Genomic DNA, 21,609 nt, shown 5'->3' with positions numbered 1-21,609 from the left:
GGATCTGGTGGCCATGGAGGTGGTGACAGGTGGAGCATGCTGGCTGTGTTTTAAAGTATTTGTTTATTTATTTATTTATTTATATTTGTCTGTGTTGGGTCTTCGTTTCTGTGCGAGGGCTTTCTCTAGTTGCGGCAAGCGGGGGCCACTCTTCATCGCGGTGCGCGGGCCTCTCACTATCGCGGCCTCTCTTGTTGCGGAGCACAGGCTCCAGACGCGCAGGCTCAGTAGTTGTGGCTCACGGGCCCAGTTGCTCCGCAGCATGTGGGATCCTCCCAGATCAGGGCTCGAACCCGTGTCCCCTGCATTGGCAGGCAGACTCTCAACCACTGCGCCACCAGGGAAGCCCTGGGTGTGTTTTAAAATAGAGCAGACGTGATTTCCTGGTGAAGCAGATGTGGGGAATAAGATGAAGGAGTCAGACTTCAAGGTCTTTTCCACGAGCAGCCAGAGGGCTGGAGTCAGCCCTGATGGAGCCGGGGCTGCTGTGGGGCTCGTGGCGGGAGGCACAGTTGTGTTTTGGGTTGAGGGGTGCCTCTGAGACAACCACGGGGAGATGTCACGGTAGGCGGTGGGACCTGTGACCTGGGGTTCAGGGAGCAGGGCTGGGCTGGAGACGTAAACTTGGGACACCTCAGTGTTAAAAAATTACAGGGTTGGGTGAGGTCACTAAGGGACTGAGTGTGGTTAGAGGAGAAAAGAACAGAGCCTGGAAAGAGTGACAATATGTCCTGGTTTGCTCCGGACAGTCTCGGTCGATGCCTGTTATCAATAGTTTCATTAAAACAAGCTGGGACACGTCTGATCGACCTCCGCTGTATGCTTCCTGATTCCTCTCTGGTCTGATCTGGTAACATGAGAGACCCATAAACCAAGTTCACACTTTAACACATGGCTAATTAACAATGTCAGTTTTAAATGAGTGCCTTCCAACTGGCTTCGAAGAGAAAAATCAGTTACCTTATTTCTAACAATGGTTTGATTTTTTTCATCACAATTCAGAGAATCAAAGTGAAGCTTTTGGAAGGTCATTCCTTGAAAAGCGAAATGTCTGACATTACTATGAAGGCTATTTAACTTCAGTTAAAACCTTTGAAAATAAAATTATTTTTGCAGTGGTAATACATATACAAGATTTAGTGAAGCCTAGCATCATAAAAACAGTATTCTTACTAAATTAAGAAACCTAGAAAGCAGAAATTTATTTGGATTGGTTAAGATGCATATCTATTTTGTAACTGCATCCAAATAAGCTGCTAAATTTGCATTCTACCAATCAAAATAAGCTGCAGTTGTCAGAATTTGCACATTACACATACACGCAGAGGGTAACTGCACTACAAAATTTTTGTGATGCTATTGATGTTGACTACAAAAATGGCTGAAGCATGGCTGTATGTGCTTTCTCTCTTTGCCATCTGTCATTCGAATTTTAGAATTGTTTGAGCCTTTGAAAAACTACTTTGTAAGTCAATTTAAATGATTTACAGTGATATCTAGCTTTTTTGTAAATAATCCCTTCATATTTTGGTTGCATTTTGTTTCAAATCACTTGGAAATCTTCATTCAGAATTTTTGATAAATGGATGCCAAAAACCCAAAGCTTTTGACGTTTATAGGAAACTGCAATTATTGAAAATGAAGTTTGCAAACAGGAAGATAATGATATTTATCCCTACAAAAGCAAAGGAGGAACTGAACAAATTAAATAAGAGCTCAAAGTGTTCTAGTTTTATCTTTTTTAAATGTATAATTAGAATTGGAAAATCTCTTGCAGGGAAGAATCTTTTTAAGGAGCTTCTATTTTCAACTGCGTAAATTTAGATTCTATACTGAAATGGAATGAAATTGAGAATACTTGTTTTCAGTATCTAAATTTGGCAAAACATTCAAAACAATTTTGTCTCCTAAAAATATCGAAACATAATAAAAAGTGTTGGCAAGGATGTGGAGGAACTGGAACCCTCATACATTGCTGGTGGGAGTGTAAAATGGTGCAAAACAGTCTGGCAGTTCCTCAGTGGTTAAACATATAGTTACCATGTGATCCAGCAAAATCCCACACCTAGGTATATACCCAAGAGAAATGAAAACATATGTCCACACAAAAACTTGTATATGAATGTTCACAACAACATTACTCATAATAACCAAAAAGTGGGAAAAACCCAAATGTCCATCAAGTGATGAATGGATAAACAAAATGTGGTATAGCCATACAATGGAATGTTATTCAGCAATAAATAGAAAGAAGTACTGATATATGCTACAACATGGATAAACCTTGAAAACATGTTCGGTGAAAGAAGCTGGTCACAAAGGACCAGACAGTGTATGGTTCCATTGATATGAAGTGACAGAATAGGCAAATCTATAGATAGATAGTAGATCAGAGCAATGGGAGCGTAGGGCTATTGGAGAGGTGTGGGGTTTCTTTTGGGGGTGATGAAAATGTTCTAAAGTTGATTGTGATGAAGGATGCACAACTCTTGCGAATATACTTAAAGCCACTGAACTGTATGCTTTTAAATGGATGTACTGTATGTTATGTGAATTATATCTCAAAGCTGTCAAAGAAAGCTACTCTGAATGGAAGCCAAAGGACAATACTGCAAAGCATTTAGGCTAAAACATTTATGCATTTCAACATGGAAAAAAAATTGAGAATATCCTCCACCAGCTACCTTTGCCTTATAAATAGAGTATTTTTCTAATTAAAAATATTATCAACTATAAGGAAATTGAGTCAATTGAGGAATCAGCACTTTCAAACAGATAAGCCAAAAGAAGGATGGATAAACAAGCACAGGGAACTATATTCGATATCCTGTGATAAACCATAATGGAAAAGTCTACAAAAAAGAATGTATATATATGTATAACCGAATCGCTTTGCTGTACGGCAGAAATTAACAAAACATTGTAAATCAACTAGACTTCAATAAAATAAATGTTTTTTAAAAAGATGGGAAAAAGCCCACTACTCAGGGATAATCTTTGTTAATCTTTTGTTTTCGATCCTTCATGTGAATATATCAGGATTCAATGCGTTGTAAAATTATACGACTGCTCCCATTCAGAACGTATCTGCTTCCATTCTGAGCTTCTCCGCCTTTTCTTAATGTATTATATAGCATTTCCACATTTATTTGTTGGAGTCCCTATCTTAGGCCACTTGGACATTTCGTTTATAGTTGTCTTGAGCTCCACTACTTGTTTGTGGTCAGGAAAAATGTGTGCTAGTCAATATAAACCCAACACATTGTGCAGATAGATGCCTGATACACAGAAGGCAGTTAATATCTGGTTCTCGATTGAAATGCCTGACCAAACAAAATCCTACTGCCATTCCACCTCTGAAACTACAATCAAAATGGCCTGTTTTGTTTTGTTTTCTGTTTTCATAGGTATCGTGCTCCTGAAGTTTTATTAAGATCTTCAGTTTATAGCTCTCCCATTGACATGTGGGCTGTTGGGAGTATAATGGCTGAACTATACACGTTAAGACCACTTTTCCCAGGGACAAGTGAGGTCGATGAAATCTTTAAGATTTGCCAAGTTTTAGGGACTCCCAAAAAAGTAAGTACTTTTGTCCTTAAGTTGTTATAACTTTTGATTATCTGTAACTTTTGGCCAACTAGCTGATATTTTCATTTTCAAAAAGGCTTACGCTTTAAGGGTTAATTTTCTTATAGTCTTTTTTTTTATTGGGATGGGATGAGGGTTGCAAGAAGCCAGAATCCCACCAGACTGTAGAAAAAAGGGGCTTACCTTTCTTTAAGAACTTAAGGGAAAGTTCTCTATATTTAGAATTCTATGTATTTAACTTTGGTCTGATGACCAGACGATGACTACATGCTTAGCTTCTTTCCTACTTGTTCTGTGAATGTCCGTTGGGATCAACTCATTAATGCCAGGTATCCTGGATTTTATTTTCTCTTAACCTTTTCTTGTTTACATTTATATACCTCTGCCATGGATATTTAATTTCTTGAACTGAGTACTTTTCAATTAACTATTGCACTCAGCTAGACTTCACTTTCTGAGATGCACTTATTTAATAAGTTTAAGTATGTATCATTACACCTGAATTAAATGAGTGTGTGCCTCCTAGTTAACATTAGTCAAGTTAACGCAGCTATTAAAGCTTTAACATAACTCATTTCCCAGCTGTGTGCAGTTTTTGACATTAGATGCAATGTATAACATATAATGAGGATCTTTGTAATAATCAGTGTCTGTAAATCGCTTGTCCTTACTTGTTCAGAGCTGCCTGGGTACCATCATCACCATCGAGATCCAAAAGACCAGAGTTTAACATTTTGAAATTTATAAAAGTGCTTTCTCATTTTTTCCCTAATTCTCAACTCACTGTTCGTTCTATACTGTTTATAGCACTGAATTGTGTATGTGGTCTGGTATTTCATTTTCACATTTATTTATATGAGTCAACATTAAAATTTTCATACACAAGTGATTTTTATATTATTACTCTGTTTTAAATTGATCATTAAAAACAAATTACTTATTGTCTCCCCTCCCCCACTTATATATTCCTTAAACAGAGTGACTGGCCAGAAGGGTACCAGCTTGCATCCTCTATGAATTTCCGCTTTCCCCAGTGTGTTCCTATAAACTTAAAAACTCTTATTCCCAATGCCAGTAGTGAAGCTATTCAGCTTATGACTGAAATGTTGAGTTGGGATCCAAAGAAACGACCAACAGCAAGCCAGGTAAGACAGATCTCCCTGGTATAGTTGTGTGTGGGTTTTTTTTTTTTTTTTAATTTGAGGTTTTACAATATCAGGGATATTTTTCTTTACAAAGACCTGTCTATTTTCAACCAGAGTTTTACCGAGAGAATTAAGCCCTAAAGCTTAAGGCATCCAGTGTATGTAATGATTTAACTTCTAGGCATGTAAGATTCTTGGGAGAATTGCAAAAATAGCCACTCCAATGATTTTCTGTTTTGTGCTTCAAATGAGGAACCCTGTGGAGGTTGAGGCTGAAAGGAATTAATCTCTAATGGTAAAAATTCAGGCATGTTGACACTTTGATCTCTGACTTCTAGCCTCCAGGATGGTGACAAAATACATTTCTGTTGTTTAAGCCACCCAATCTGTGGTACTTGTTATAACAGCCTTAGAAAACTAAACGGTGGGGATAACTATCTGGGGGAATAAAGCTGTATTTCTCTGGCTTTTGAGGTGAGGGTAGAGGCATTTGAATTTACTATTCCACTTATATGACGTACACTAGGAGAAAAATGATCCCGCCACCACCACCAAAGGAAATAAGTGGTTGGCTATGAAGGCACAATGGAATCTGGACAGAGAATGAATGTCCATTTCAGTAACCTTTCAAGAAAGTTTTGAAATCACTATTCTTTCAATATTTATTGAGAACAAACTAAGAAACTAAGTGCCTGGTAGTATGTAAGGTGGTTGGAATTTCAGATATGAATATACGACCCCTTTCCTGGCCTGGTGGAACATTCTGCAAGTACTCAATCTTCTACCACACTTTTTTGGGGGAGAGAGTGCTTTGATAATTTAGAGACAGTTAACAGAGACAGGTATAGGGATGATCCTTCCACCCAGAGGAAGGATGGTGGTAAAACTTAAGGAAGAATTTGCACAGGAAATGATGTTTACACGAGGCATTAAGAATGTTGGAATTTGCTCACACTTGTTTCCCATCTAGCATCTTCCTTTCCCTTCTTTCTCTGGCAGAGCGATAGAGCTCTAAACGTTGAGGCAGTGGCAGAACCGGAGGGTGAATGGGAACGGGGGAACGGTGGGAAACGGGCTAGAAGGACAACTACGAAATAACAAAAAATCAGATTTAGAGTTAGAAGAATGTTGACCTGATTTGCACAGGATAGTTTTTTGTATTTTCTGTACGACTCCAAATGTTTATGATGAGCTTGTGTTCATTTCATAGTTTAAAAGAACAAAGAAGAAAGTAAAAGTCAAAAAAAAAAATTCAGGCGTGTGACAAGCTAATTAGGAAGAAACTTGTCACAGGTAGTAAAAGAGCATCTCTTCAGTTAGACAGCCTAGTAGACTTTCCCACGCTCTCCTACCGTGTAGAGGACTCGGGTTCCCTCTACACAGCAGTATCATCCCTCCACAGGACCGGAGTACTGCTCGCTCCCACAAGAGGGCAGCGTGTGGGCTTCCCTGGTGGCGCAGTGGTTGAGAGTCTGCCTGCCAATGCAGGGGACACGGGTTCGAGCCCTGGTCTGGGAAGATCCCACATGCCACGGAGCAACTAGGCCCATGAGCCACGACTACTGAGCCTGCGCGTCTGGAGCCTTTGCTCCGCAACAAGAGAGGCCGCGATAGTGAGAGGCCCGCGCACCGCGATGGAGAGTGGCCCCCACTTGCCGCAACTAGAGAAAGCCCTCGCACAGAAATGAAGACCCAACACAGCCATAAATAAACAAACAAATAAATAAATAAATAAAAATTAAAAAAAAAAAAGACTGCCATGGATCCTAGGTAATGAGGATAATAATGTAAAAAAAAAAAAAAAAAAGAGGGCAGCGTGTGATACCCACGCTTGGCTCCTTTGTGACTATACCCTCAACACCTACAGATGAATCCTGTCTCATGGTCTTAAAAACGCCATGGTTTTATCTGCAAAGGGCTTAAATTAAAAAGTCATAACAGGCTTTATGGTATTGTTATTTAAATATAAATTGAGGATTGAAATAAACCAAATAATTATTTGGCTTTTAAAAAATTTAATTTGAGAAGATATTTTCTAAAGGTCAACTGGAAGAACAAATAGGAAAGAATAGCCAAGACAGGTTTGAACAATAATAAGTAATCAGAGGACGGTGGTAGGGTTAGACAGCTTGCCCTATCAAACGTTAAAATAATCTCTAAAATGATAGTAATTACAACAGTGGGGTACTGCCATGAGGTACTTAGAGTTGCAGAAGCTGCAAGTCTGTGTAAGGTAAAATCTCTCTCTCTATATATGTGTATGTATATGAAAGACAATGTATACGAAAGACTAGAAAGAAGTACTGAAAAGAAAAACATCAAAATGTGAGTAGTTTTCTCTTGGTGTTGCCTTTAGAGATGATTTTAATTTCTTCTTGAGAAATTTCTGTACATTCCTTATTCTATTCAATCAATATTCCCTTAACAAACAGGAAAAAATAAGTTATTATTTTTTAAAGATCCTCTGTTTCTTTAAGGATGGTAGCTGGTATCTTAAAGAGGAAAAGTTACAGATGAAGCCTTGAAATTACAAAACATTCATAAAGCTTCTAGCTCCAAAATGTACATTATTGACTTAGGAATAGTGACATACTAATTAATGGGGCTACTTAATTCAGAACTTGAGTGCCTTCTATGTGTCAGGTACTGATGTATTTAAATCGTCTACAGTTGTTGAGTTCCCCTTAGCAATGTCCAATCAGGTGTGGTAGGGGACACAACGAAGTTTCTAAGGGGAAACTTAGAAGAAAAACTTTTTCTACCTCTGCCAAAATATACACCTCCCTGCCCTTCACCTCTTCCTTGTTCACTATTTCATTGCCCTGCTTTTTAGTGGAAGCAGGGAGACAGGGAGAGGTTAAGTTACAGGAGTTGCGTCTGTCCATCTAAAATCTGCCCCTGCACGCCTGAGAAGTTAACTGTGGGTCAGGGCTATGCCTCCACGTAGGTGGGTACTGGCTTAGGGCAGGAGGTGCAGGGGAGCAGGGCTTGATTATCTTAAGGAGCAGCCCCTTCCCCGATACACACACACACACACACAAAACAGCAGAACTGGGAACTTTCCTCCCCACCCAGACGTGTAGTACTGATAAGGGGACCTGTATCCACAGCTGAGCTGCACAGAGAGCTTCAGACACTCTCCAGACCAGTCTTCACCAACCTCGGTACTACTGACATTTCTGACCCGCTAATTCTTTGCTGTGGGGAGGCTGTCGGGTTCGCTGTAGGATACTGAGCAGCAACCCTGACAGCGTGCCTAGGTGCCCGGAGCGCCTCCAGCCCCCGAGTTGTGACAATAAAAAAAAATGCCTCCGAAGGGGCAAAATACCCCCAGTTGAGAACCGCTGCTCTAGCCTGTGTCACCCAGATGGTCACCAGCTCTGTCCCCTACCCCCCACTTCCATGCAGTAACAGTGATTTGATGACTGATCTAGTTACAACTCAAACAGTGACCATTTTTACTTGTACTTTTGTAGTTTATTCCCATAAGTATTTTCTCATTGCTGATATATTGTTAAAGCTTATTTCAGTTTCTTAGAATTTTTTTTTATTGCGAGCAGACATGTACTTATAGTTAGGCTAAAAATAACCCTGAATTTTATATGATGTTAGAGTTAATCATTTAAAATAAACTATGTAGAAGGCTTTCTTAACTCATTTCTTAATGCCTTTACGGAGTCTAAAACATTATCAGAATCTAGTGTTTTAGTTTGAGTTAATCACATCAAATTCAGCCAATGCTTATAAGCTAGACTTTGTTTTTTATACAGAGTCTTTAAAAGAACAGTTGCCTTGACTGGATGTTAAAATTACAAGTGAGTTATACATTCTTTCTACTAATATGTACTTTTTCATTTTTTTAAATGAAATTTACTTCTCAAATCATTTTTTTTTCTGGGTATCTTTTTAAAGTCATCACATAAGGGGAAAACTGGATGCTTTCTAAATCTCTGAAGCTTACCTAGACTAGTGATATATGCCTAGCCCAGCGCTGGACAACAGTTTATATGCAATAAATTTAGGTGAAACCGTTTTCCATTTGTTATTTCCATGCTTCTTTAGGCATTGAAACACCCATATTTTCAAGTTGGTCAAGTATTAGGCCCTTCCTCACATCGTCTGGAATCGAAACAGCCTTTAAATAAGCATGTGCAACCACTAGAGTCAAAGCCACCTGTAGTTGATCTAGAACCTAAGCCTCTGCCAGACATAAGTGACCAGACTGCCGGGCAGCCCCAGCCGAAAAATAGCCACCAGCCACTGCAGTCCATCCAGCCGCCACAGAAGACGGGTGTCCAGCAAGCGCCCAAGCAGCAGAGTCAACAGAAACAGCCGCCAACGCTATTTCCAAGTATCGTCAAAAACATGCCAACCGTAAGTAGCCCATAATGACACTTCAGATGCAATGGTTTGGTTCCATTAGGATTTTGTTTCTAGGCATTCTAAAAATGTTGAGGAAGATATAAAAGATGTCTGTCTGTTTGGTTTCTCAGTACAGACCCAGAACCCAAAACAGTGTCTGGCACATGGTAAATTCTCAACAAATATCTGTTGAATGAATGAATGAATAATTGTCCACACTGTTTTTGAACCACCTCCAGGGTCTTGAGGAGTCCACATTATCTTTGGGGCAATTCTGACTACTAGAAAGTTCTTCCTCATACTGAGCTAAAATCTGGTTTCTGTAGCTTTTAATAAAAGTTAATCACTCTTCCAGACAGGCAGCCTTTCGGATATTTGAAAATCACCCTTACATTATCTGCCCCTTTCTCTAAGAGAAACACCCTCAGTTCCTTCACGTACTCTCACTAAGTTAAAGTACCCAATAAACTAGCCTGAAATTTTTAGATGGCTAATGAGTTCCAGAGTTGGGATTGAGCATTCTGTTAACTAAAATTCCCAAGTCTGTTTTTCACAAGTGCTTCTGCTCAATCACATATTCTGTACCTCTCATTGTGTATTTGATCACTAGGATTCAAAAAATTGGAAGACCTTATTTTTACCTCTCACATTTCTAATAAGTATTTTTGAACCCTTATTTTGTCTTCTCAGTTTAACCCTTCTGCCCAGCTTGTCACCAGCTATGGAATGGTTGTTCGTTTTTTTCCTCCTGTACCTTCACGATGAACAGAATAGCAATGTGCCCTTGGGATAGCAAGCCACTAGAACCTTCTTCTAGGCGGATACTGATCCATTCATCAGTGCTCTTGGTCAGATTACTTAACTATGTACTTGTCTCAGTCAGCTCAGGCTGCCATAAGAAAATACCATAGACTGGGTGGCTTAAATAACAAAAATTTACTTTCTCACACTTTTGGAGGTTGGGAAGTCCAAGACCAAGGTGCCATCCAACTTGATTCCTGGTGGGGCCCTCCTCCTGATTTGTAGACAGCACCTTCTTGCTTTGTCCACATGGCAGAGAGAGAAAGCAGCTCCCTGGATTCTCTTCTTCTAAGGGCACTAATCCCACCATGAGGGTCCCACCCTCATGACCTCATCTCATCCTCAGTTACCTCCCAAAGCCCCATCTCCAAATACCAACCCATTGGAGTTGGGGTATAAATTTTGGTGGGACATAAACATTCAGCCCATGACAGTACTGATGCTCCTTTGTTGTCCTTTTATTACTTCATTTCTTTGATAGCATGAAAGAAGACCCTGTCACCTCCTTTGCTGAAGGCCATATAGACTACATGCATTCACTGTCTGCTTTTTATGAAAAATGGTGGCCTGTGTGATCTACCGCCTTTTATCCTTAGTGCTCAAAGACTTTCTCTTTAATAACTGATATTAGAATCTTTGCCCTCAGCTGGTACCAAACTTATTAATGTGGAGTTTGCAAAAATGCACCTTCTACTTTATAAAAATTATTAATATTTGTCCCTTTCCAATCTTCTTAGACATAAGACGACTTGATGTTACTGGCATTGTTCAGCAGGACCCTAACAAAACAATTCCACTGAAATAAGAGTCTCGGACTCAGCCAAGTATAACTTTTGATTAACTCTACTCACCTGGGTCTTTAGATCTTCTTATTCTCCTTAGTCTGTAGCTCATTCTCTCTGACCAAGAAACAACAGTATAAGAGAAGTTGGCAAACACCATTTTTTGTTCATCATCCATCACTATGGCACCATCAGCTTCAAGCAATGGCATATCCATTCTCTAAGCATCTTCTTACTTCAAACACAGCTGTATTTGCTGACCTTGCTTCCAAATTAACCAATTTTCAATTGCCTTTTGGATTTTTCAGTTTATATGCCCCCAAACCACCCCATGTAAATTTGAATAAAACCACCTCATGGTCTGCCTCAGACCAGGTCTTCTTCCTCATTCCTTATTTCTGTTCACAGAGCTACCGTTCTGAGACAGTCAGGCTCACATTTTTAAAGTCACCCCTGCCTTTCCTTCTCTGTGTCCAATAGGATTACATTCAGTGGCTTAGGACAGAACCTGACCACTGTGGCTTAAACCACGAGGGGTTGTTTTTCTCTCACAGCGAGAAGGCGGGTGGTGGGTAAGCCAGGGCTGGTGCAGCTCATAAAAGGAACCAGACTGCTCTGTCTTCCTGCTCTACCGCCCTCCTCGGCAGGTGGCTCTCGGTCCTGTGGCCACAGCTGGCTGCTCCTCCTTTGGGGTTGCATCTGCCTTCCAGAAGGGGGAAGAGTGGCAGACACTGGCACAGGCCGCCAGAGCCTAAACTGTTTCTCGTGGAAGCCCCTCCTGACAGACTTGCACTTACAACTCACTGGCTAGGTCATGTCCCATGGCTACATAGAGCTGCAAGGGAGGCTGGCATTTCAGATCTTTTACGTGGGCATATGGCTGCCCTGGACAAAATCTTAGCGAGGAAGCAGTGTCTGCTGCACTCTCCTTGACCTCTGTTTGGAGAGACAGAAAAAAATCCAGACCTTTTATTTCTCGTTAACAGCAAATGTATTCTTTCCTGAGCATTCCAACCACTATGAACCCGTGGCTCTTGTTACCGCATGCCACTGTTAACTGCAAAGGCCTGCTGTCTGGGGAGTCTGACCTTTCTCGAATGCTGCCTTTATCACATCACTTTTTTTTTTTTAATTTATTAATTAATTTATTTATTTTTGTTTATGTTGGGTCTTCGTTTCTGTGCAAGGGCTTTCTCTAGTTGCGGCGAGCAGGGGCCACTCTTCATCGTGGTGCGCGGGCCTCTCACTATAGCAGCCTCTCTTGTTGCAGAGCACAGGCTCCAGACGCGTAGGCTCAGTAGTTGTGGCTCACAGGCCCAGTTGCTCCGTGGCATGTGGGACCTTCCCAGACCAGGGCTCGAACCTGTGTCCCCTGCATTGGCAGGCAGACTCTCAACCACTGCGCCACCAGGGAAGCCCTATCACTTTTTTTTAAATCTCAAAAACATCCAGTGTTCTCCACTGCCCATAGGACAGCTGTGATGTCCCAGGCATACAAGGAAGGCCCTTCATCATAGAGCATCGGCCTGTCTTTACAACCCTATCCTCCATCCAGCACGAACCATCTGCTTCAGGAAACGCAGACTGCCCTTTCCCCCTGGAACACACTCTGGCACTTTCCTATTAAAAAGCCGTACTCTATGCATCTCCTCTTCCAAACTCCAGAATAACAACCACAACAATAATACCTAACCTACAGTAACGCTTATGTGCCAGGCCCTATCCTAGAAACTTTTGATGTATTTTACTATCAAATGCGAAAACACTAAGTTAGATAAATACTGTATGTCGCCATTTAAGGAGAAGGAAACTAAGGCTTTGAAAAGTTAAGTCATTTGCCCAAAGAGACACAGCCACGCGTGGCAGTTTTCCAGATTACACATCAACGAAGAGTCAATTCTGATCCTACGTATTCAAGTTGCCCCCAACCCAAGTTCACAGAGATCCGTCCTCTCTCAATTTCCTATCATATTTTTAGCACGTGCTACCTATTTTTGTTAATACTTTTAAATATGTATATATGTTATCTCCTTAACTGTACGGAAAGCTCCTTGAGGATGGGGACTTAGCATCAAATGTAATAGCTTGCACATAGAAGGCATTCGGCACCCGATTAAAGAGGATGATACTGGTTTCCCACCACAGAAGCCAGGTGGCACTCTGGGCCATAAAGGTGCCAGGAGGCGCTGGGGTCAGGCTGTGTTCAAGGCTGAAGACGGCTGGGAAGAGTTTGAGGACTGTGATGTCGGAGTCTCCCATTCCAAGAAGCCAAGCATCAGTGTTTTCAAAGAAACGAGGAAAAAAGATTCTCCATTTCGGTAAGATTTCACATTTCTCGGGAAAATATGTTTTCATCACGCATCAACTTTACTCACTAAGTATAAATGAGTGTACATATTAAAAGACAAGAAATAGCCTAATGTTTCTTCTGTCAAATCCATATCTCCGTGCTTTTACCTCTGAAAAAGCAGGACTCCTGCCTCCTCACAGTAACGATTCTCAGCATCAGTGGCTGAGCGTGTGTGGAGGGAGGAGTTCTAGTTCAGTCTCTCGTGGCCCCTGTTAAATTACGATCACCATAATTCCCACTTGAAATCCACATGCCTCTTGGCAAAAAGCAAAGCACAATCTACAAAGGTAATGGTTTCCTCTGGTGGTGGCGTTCAGAGTTAATCATTTATTTGCTTGCTGTTCTAAACTTTTTTGATCATTTTCTAAACTTTTCCTGGAAGTTTGATATCTCTAGCAATCCCTTTTCAGTTGCATTATTCAACTTTGAGGTGAAGATGGGTGAAATTTTGGTGACTATTTTGGGAAAAATATTTTCCTTGTCCCTGCCCCGCCTTGGAACAAAAGAGGAATAGGGAGAAGAGGTGGCGCAGGGAAACTTCCCTCATAGCTGTTTGGCACTGTACAGTGCAGAAGTCTTCACTTTGGAGTACACATACCTCTGAAGGTAGATGAAGACTTTCCATGGGGAGATAATTCTCAGTCAGTCAATTTCCAGATCCCCAAGTTCCATAGGTACTCCTCCCTAAAATCCACAAACTTGAGAATAAACAGAATAAACCTGCTTAATCCCCCTCCCACTTTAAGTCAGAAAGCCACACCTCTCAGCCACTTACTATCTCGCCCGGCACGAGGGTGTAACAAGCGTTGCGGTGCTAACCATAGGGAGAGACTGGAAGATTGGCTCTTCACCCTTCCCTGTCCTGTATGTATTTCTCTCAAGGGGAAAACCCGGCATTTAGAAATAGGGTATTTTAGCCTGTGTTGGAAAGCAGGGTGTAAAGACAGTGGCTGGAAATGAGTAGGGCTGTTTCTAATGAAGGGGGCTCCCTGTGTCCAGGGCCACCCCAAAATGGTGGCCAGCAGTTCAAAGGGCCAATCACATCAGTGTCCATCCCTAAGGGGGTCGACGTGGTGAGCAGAGCTTTCCCGGGGGGAACCGCGGAGGCCTGAGGTCAGACAGGTGACGAGAGCTGGCCAGGGGGGCCAGGCCTCAGCACGGGAAGAGGTCCGGTCACAGATGGGAGAGAAGGTCGTGGTGCAGGGCCGCACACAGAGCGACAGGCAGCAAAACCAATCGCAGCCCCGTCCTCTGGCAGCGAAAGCTGCCGCTTGGACAGACGGCCTCGGGAACTAGACAGAGCTAAGCCTGGATGCCGGAAGGCCTCCGTTCCTACACAGAGCTGGGGCCGTAGGAGGCCGGGCCCTGGGGGACGGAGGCACCCCGCCAGAGGCACCCCGCCTGGTCCCCGCCAGGCACCCCGCCAGGCGCTCGCCACCGTCCAAGTCGATTCTGCCTTCTGGGGAGCAGGCACATGTCAGCAAATGCATGGTGTCTCTGTATGTCATTAGGCTCTTTGGAAATTCTGTTTGGGGACTTGCCTAACACTTCTTTCCCCACTTCAGTTCTCTTAGCCCAGCCTAAACCGTGTTCTAACAACCTTAGTGGTTACACACCTCTGGAGTAGCCAGCTGGAGATGGCTGTGATTCTCCTCCCTTCCAACATGCCATCTTCCCACATCACAAATCCACAGCTGCAGCAGTCGCAGGAAAAATGGAAACACACTGTACACAGGCAACTTGCTGCTTAGTTACAAAGCTTTCTGCCTCATACTGTCCAGCATTAGGAATGATTCTAGGCACTGCCCAGTATCTACTCGGGAGAGGGGCTGTCGTTTAGTGCTCCTGTCAGCAGGTCTCTGATGGAAACCACTGACTGCTTTGAAAAGATGTGCGGAGGGTGGGCGAGACCATAGCCGCCGTCATCTTCCCGTTCTTCACCCGGTGATTCTACTTTATGTTGACTTTCAAGGCTTCCAGAGTCAGTACCTGCAGGCCCCAACCACTCAACAGGGGAAAACAAGAACTTACCCGCTGCTATTTCCCTAAAATCTGATCCTGAATTGTCAACTGCTTCAACAGCTAAACAGTACTATTTGAAACAATCAAGATACCTTCCAGGTAAGCAGAGAAAATAAAATGTTTCCTGGTAACTAGAATAGTTAATAGGTCATGCTCCAGGGTCTTTGAATCTCTGAAGAAAGGGCACCAGTGAAATACAATCACAGCGCTCTTTTCGGGCTCAGCCTGTCCCCGGGGACTTTTCTGGACCTCCTGCCTCTGTGAAGTCTGCTCAGGAAATGCCTGGCAGTCACCAATCAAGATGACGAGTATGGTTCAGAAAATACCACCCTCCCCCACCAAAGCTATGCCTTCTGTAAACTGTATTCAAACAATTCTGCACTCCCATTACCAGTTCTTATAAAAGGTAGAATTTTATACTGTTTCCTAAATGATCTGATTTGTGTTTTTAAAAGATCATTCTGGCTGCTAGGTAGACCACGCTAGGGGCTCAAAAAGGGTAGGGGACTGGTCGAGGGGCCCAAGGAGACTGGTCAAGAGGCCACTGCACACGTCTGGATAGAGAGGGTGATGACTTGTTCCTTAGGACGGTGAGAGGAGTGGGAATTAAGACCGTAAGGGAGGGTGCACTTTTGAAAGGTGCAAAGACACCAGTTGGTTAGTAAGTTTCGGTGCTGAAACCATGAGGTAGTTCTGATCTGACTGCAAAAGCAGGAGTGTAATAAAGTTTCCAGAACACAGATTCATGGGGGACACTTTTCCCTGTTTAAAAAAGAAAGAAAATTGAATCCATTTCACTGAAATAAAATCAGTGCTTCATCTTCGCTGTAGAAGTGCGCCCTCTGGTGGTGAGAAAGGGTATTGCAAAATTTTTGGCAGACACCTGTTTTCCCAGCTCTGCTTGCTCCCTCATGCAGTTTTCAGGAACGTATTTCAGGGTATCTGAGACCCATCCGATCATTTCCTTTTTCACCAGGAAGATCTAACAAATTCTACTAATTACTCTGGGTCAGAAGCATAGCTGTAATTGAAGCCTAAGAAACAGACTCAAAATTAGAACGAACTGTTTGAAATCTAAACCTGAGCCTCACTGTACCCTATTTTGGCATGTTTTGTCTCAAAGATGGCCCCTCTAGAGCTGGGTGAGATTTGAAACTAGAACTGAGCTCAGTTCAGTCACTTGGACAAACATTTATTGAGCACCTATCGTGATCCAGCAACTGCAGAGGACAGAAATGCAAAGAAGAAGTGATCCTTGACATTTATTTATGGTCTGTAGTTAACTCACTGAATATCCTCAGGAATAACAAAGAGTATTATCTTTAGGAGGCTTCCATTTTTTTTGTTGTTTACCATAAAGCCAAGTATTAAGGTCTTATTAAGCATCAAACTTTAGGATCAAGGGAGCTCTAGAAATGTACCATATAATTTCAGGGCAGCCTGACATTATACTGCAAGGATTGGCAGATCTGTGACACTGGCCTTCAGGGAGAGGGACGCAAGAATCATAGTTATTGACCTGCTACTGACCGGCTGTGTACTGGAGCACGACTCTGAGATTCTGTTTTCTGTTACTTAACGATGGGGCTGCAGTCACCCATCAGCGCGCCCGTAAGCCTTAGGTACTTAATTATCACAAGGTAGTTGTTGCAAATAGAGTATACAGTGGAGGTGCTACCGATCTCGGCGGTGCCCTCTGGTCTCACGCCCGGTCCCAGCACTTTTGAAACCCTGTTCTGTGGATCCTTCTCAAGTCCCATTATCACTTACGGTCCTTCCTTCCACCTGGTGTATCCAACGTCCTGTGTCATTTGTATATGTGCCTCTCCTACTGCGTTTTAAATTTCTTAGCGAGACACACGAACTCCCCTGTGATCTGCTGCCTGCTCCCCTCTCCAGCCTCACTCTGGGCCACGCCCGGTTCCGGCTCCATCCTTGCCTACCGACTCCAACTCCGAGTTCTTCCCCTTCCCAGGTCCACTGCCCACACTGACGCCTCTGCCGGGAACACACCTCCCCAACTCCTACCAAGTCCTTATCATGATTCACATTCCAGCTTAAAATTACCTTTTCAGAAGACTGGCTTTGTTGCTTCTGTTTTTTGCAGCCTCAGCACCAGATTCTTCTGCATAATTTGCACACTGCTAATTACTCACCTAATTATCTATAACTGTTCATGTCTCCCTTCTCACTAGAGTAGATTATAAGAGCCACAAGGGCAGAAACTGGTCTACTTTGTTCACCACTTTTTCTCCAGTGCCACACACACTGCCTGGCACGTGGTAGGTGCTCAGTAAATATTTGCTGACTGACTTTTTAATCTCCTTTGAGGGGACGGATGATAGTATATTAATTTTTGCTTCTCTTTAACGGTGTTTGGTTATAGAAGGTACCCCAGAAAAGCTTGTAAACTAATACATGTTTTAAAATTCTAGATTTTGTCTATTTCCAAGAAAATTGAAATCTTTTAACAAAGAGTTAAAGCAATTATTTTCAATAGTGTAGTATGTATTTACTTAAAAAAAAAGACTAGGGATATCGCAAGGCTAATTGTATTAAAATAATTTAAGTATTCAGGGCCCATTCTTTGTTGAACTGTATTTATAAAAAATATTCGCCTAAAGAGATTTGTAGTTTTCTCCCCTGACCTTGCACCTTCTTTGGGGGTAAATATCTTTTGTGTGTGTGTATGTGTGTGTGTGTGTGTGTGTGAAGATGTTTTTAACCTGAGTAATTGCTACCTAGTGCATCTTCTTTATTGTCAGGGAATTGCCTATTATAGTTCTATTTGTAGGTATTTTATTAGAAACCAAAATCCATAAGGAGCAATATCCTATAATAAAGGGAAATGATCTACCTCATGGAGTGTTTCCTTAGAGAACTGATGACAGGTAACCTTGCGGCTTGGTTCGGAACAACCAGGCTTGTTTCTGGCTTTAAAACAAGGAATATTATTATATGTCTCATGAATGTGAAACCTTGCCAAGGAGTTCACTTTGGGAAAAGTTAAAGCTCCCTTGAAACAGGGGCTGACCCTCTCTCTACATTAATAGTCGTCCTCGGTAAGGATGTTTTCTACACTAAAGAGAACCCTACATGTATGACCCAGAGGCTTAGACAGTGTGATGTCTCTGGCGTCTGCTAGGCTGAACCCAATTTAATTATCAGTCAAAAGAAAGCAAGTTCAGGAAGTTCTCAAATCTCTCAAAACTAGGTTAAAACAACACCCTTTGACCACTGGGACCAAAGTCCAAGGCTGAGTCCACATTTCACAGATTTCAGAAAATCATAAACAATTAACCGTTTATATTTTACTACATCCGATATGCAAATAAGCTTCACAGATGGATCTTTACATGTACTTCCGAACTTCTCAGTTCCCCTGGGTTCCTGGCCGCATGTCTGTTTCCCCCAGCTACCCCAAGTGTTCCTCAAGGGTCTGGCACAGAGCGTACACTCAAAATAAGTGTATGACATGGAAATATCTTTTGGAAGAAAATTTTTGTGCCACCTCAAATTTTAAGAGACATTTAGCAAGAAATGTCCAATGTTTATCATTACTTGTATTACAGAAAATAACGTTTCTAAAAGACACCGTGAGGGTTCCAGGTTATTGTGTTTAGGGCTGAGGATCATGTTAGGGTCCATCAGAAAGCAAGTATTTGCTCCACTGTAGCCAAAATTTATTTCCATTCCCTTGCGTTCTTTCTAGTCTTAGTCTGAATGTATATTTTTCCTTCAAGTTTATGATGGCACCCTAACCTTCAAAATGACTGTTTTGTTCTTCTAAGGTGTAAGCCCCAAGAACGTGTCCTTGATAGCCAGTGGAAAGGATATGCACCCATATACCTGGAATAGCCAGTTATTTCCTAAGTCGTTGGGACCCATGGGGGCAGAACTTGCTTTCAAAAGGAGTAATGCAGGTAAAGCAAGACTACATTTAAAGTATGAACTTACACCGTTTTCCTTCTGCTGATTTTTACTTTTAAATGTTTCCTTTTTCCCCAAAGTGTAAAAATATGCGGGGTGCCAGTCAAAGGGGCAGTTTGATATATTGGTGTCAGTGTTGAGAAAGTGAATAATAACTCGATGATTGGGGAACAAATAAATCCTTTTTAAGTCAAGTGGTTTCCAGTCCTTAGCTTTTAAACAATTGAAGGAGAACCTAGTCGAGTTATAGCTAACAGATAATTAAAATTCATTTGTGAAACTAACACAACACTGTAAATCAACTGTACTCCAATATAAAATGAAAATTTTTTTAAAATCATTTTTTTATGAGATCACTATGTGATATTTGATCTGTAACTCTGAATAGTGTTCAAAGACTACAGTAACAAAGCTGTAACAAAACACCTTTCATTCCCTATACATTTACAAGATTTCTCCTTGCTTCCCATCTTTAAAAAAAAAAAAATGAAGCTGAATCCTGTCTGATTTTAGCAATAAGTAATATTTATTGATGGATACATGAACCACTTGAAAAAGGTCCCATCTTTCTCATTAAGAGATGAATTTCCAAAAAAAATCTGACTTTTTACTTTTAATAATCAAATTCTGGGACTTCCCTGGTGGCGCAGTGGCTGGGAGTCTGCCTGCCAGTGCAGGGGACGCGGGTTCGGGCCCTGGTCCGGGGGGATCCCACGTGCCGCGGAGCGGCTAAGCCTGTGCGCCACGGCTACTGAGCCCGCGTGCCACAGCTGCTGGGGACCGCGCGCCTAGAGCCCGTGCTCCGTAGCGGGAGAGGCCACTGCAATGAGAAACCTGCCTGCCGCAACGGAGAGTAGCCCCCGTTCGCCGCGGCTGGAGAGAGCCCGTGCACAGCGGTGAAGACCCAACGCAGTCAAAAATAAATGGATAAAATAAATAAATTTATTTTAAAATTAAAAAGAAAAATCAAATTCTATAATATTCATCTTTTTTGATAAATTATATACAACGAATCATTCTAACTATAATTAACTTAATCCAGAAAAAAGTATTTTAATGTACTTATGGTTGGTTACAAGAAATTTTTTTAAAGGTTTCAATCTATACACATTTTTGACTGGTTAATTTAAAGACTTTAAGTCTACAGTTATATTCAGATAAAATTTGGGAGTTGACATATGAATGAAAATAAAATTTTAGAGAGAAAAGGGATTCATGTGAAAGTTTTACCTGTTAAAAAGGACTGTGGTCATGTATTTCTTTTTTTTTTTTTTGGCCTTACCACGTGGCATGTGCGATCTTAGTTCCCGGATCGGGGATCGAACAGTGCCCCCTGCAGTAGGAGGGCAGAGTCTTAACCACTGGACCACCAGGGAAGTCCCATGTGGTCATGTATTTCTTAAGTCAGTATTGGTCAGCATAAAATCACTATGGTATTTAGATTCCACTGATTATATTTATAAGAGAGATGTAATAGTTTTATTTTTAAATGTCTATAATTACAGTATGCCAGAAGTTAAATCCTTTGGGACTGTAAAACTTATGAGGAAACATTTCAGATATCAGCTTAAAGTGTCTGAAGAGGTAGAGAGCTCTTTCTTAAAAAATATGTAGGTGGTATTGGATCAAAAGAGTTTGAGGATCACTGTGTAGCAACCGAGGAGTCTCCTGAGGTGTTCTGACGTGACATCAAACGCTCTGGATATTTTATCCATTTAACAGTGCTGCGGCACTGCAATTTGCTAATTTTTTCTCAGTTATTTAAAAATAATATTCACTGAACCAAGTGGTTAAATACAGTCAGGTAAAATGACAGCTGCACTACTTTGAGTCTCAGGGAAATATACGACTGACATCAAACGAAAGCTGAGACAGCACCGAGCACATTTTCTCGGAGAAACATTTTAAGGTTTCTTTCTGCATCTTTTCATTAATCATGGAATCCATTTTTTCTCTGCTTTTCCTATAACATTCTCCTTATTGTTCATTCTTTCCTTCCATCTGCCTTCTCTTTAGAAGAAAGCATAATTAAACCAATTGAAAAACTATCATGCAATGAAAGCTTTCCTGAAAAATTACAGGACTCACAAGGTAATTTCTGGGCCTTGTAGATGAGTACAATTTGTTCCTTGAATCTCCTGTCCAATTTTCTTCTCAACATCTACCCCAAATCTTGTCATAAAAGGCCACTACGAAGGCCAAGGTCACCTGCTTTTAGGGGTCAGATCAGGACTAGGAGAGACAGAAGCATTCGCACCGTCAAGAACCTCTTTCTTCGGGAGCCGGAATTCTAAGAGTAATTAGCTCTCAAAAAGCTCTATGCTTGTCTTCTTAAATTAATTATGACAATTTAAAGAAATCAGGCAAATCTATGAAAAATAATTAAAAGAATATTTTCTAATTTTATAATCAATATTCCTGGAAATTTTTAAGTTCTGAGACTCATTTCTGAGCATGAACCATCATTTAAAAGAAAAAGTTAACCAGGTTTCATAGAGATGATGGATTTCCTAGAATTCTGCTGTCAGTGGTTTAAACAGTGCTAACTATTGGCTCCAACCTAAAAATTTGCAGCTCACAAGGTACTTCAAATGAAAAGCCAAAATAATTTAAGAAGACTTAATTTTCT

At 41.5% G+C, this 21,609-nt stretch overlaps 1 protein-coding gene and 1 long non-coding RNA gene across 6 annotated transcripts in view; one reads left to right on the top strand and one right to left on the bottom strand.

Annotated features, from left to right (window-relative positions):
• The window catches only part of MAK (male germ cell associated kinase), a 68,409-nt gene that overhangs the window by 26,012 nt on the left and 20,788 nt on the right, over nt 1-21,609 (top strand). For 3 of the 4 annotated variants that reach the window (XM_082413301.1, XM_082413300.1, XM_082413302.1), the window contains 6 exons: nt 3,408-3,579; nt 4,566-4,733; nt 8,796-9,107; nt 12,824-12,996; nt 15,001-15,149; nt 18,842-18,973. In XM_082413301.1, the coding sequence (XP_082269427.1) occupies nt 3,408-3,579; nt 4,566-4,733; nt 8,796-9,107; nt 12,824-12,996; nt 15,001-15,149; nt 18,842-18,973 (1,106 nt within the window). Of the gene's footprint in view, nt 1-3,407; nt 3,580-4,565; nt 4,734-8,795; nt 9,108-12,823; nt 12,997-15,000; nt 15,150-18,841; nt 18,974-20,996; nt 21,072-21,609 lie in introns of all 4 variants that reach the window. The other variant, XM_082413303.1, reaches the window with a different exon arrangement.
• LOC309638006 lies at nt 59-12,812 on the bottom strand. Of its 2 annotated transcripts, XR_014250945.1 has the most exons (3): nt 11,483-12,812; nt 10,748-10,795; nt 59-383 (listed from the first exon to the last, which is right to left on the bottom strand). It is a non-coding gene; the product is annotated as an uncharacterized lncRNA (long non-coding RNA). The 2 variants fall into 2 exon arrangements; XR_014250944.1 differs by having other exon boundaries at nt 10,748-12,812.

The sequence above is a fragment of the Balaenoptera physalus genome (genome assembly GCF_965194825.1).
Source record: "Balaenoptera physalus genome assembly, chromosome: 11".
Taxonomy (NCBI): Eukaryota; Metazoa; Chordata; class Mammalia; order Artiodactyla; family Balaenopteridae; genus Balaenoptera; species Balaenoptera physalus.
This window is presented reverse-complemented; position numbering and strand designations above follow the sequence as displayed.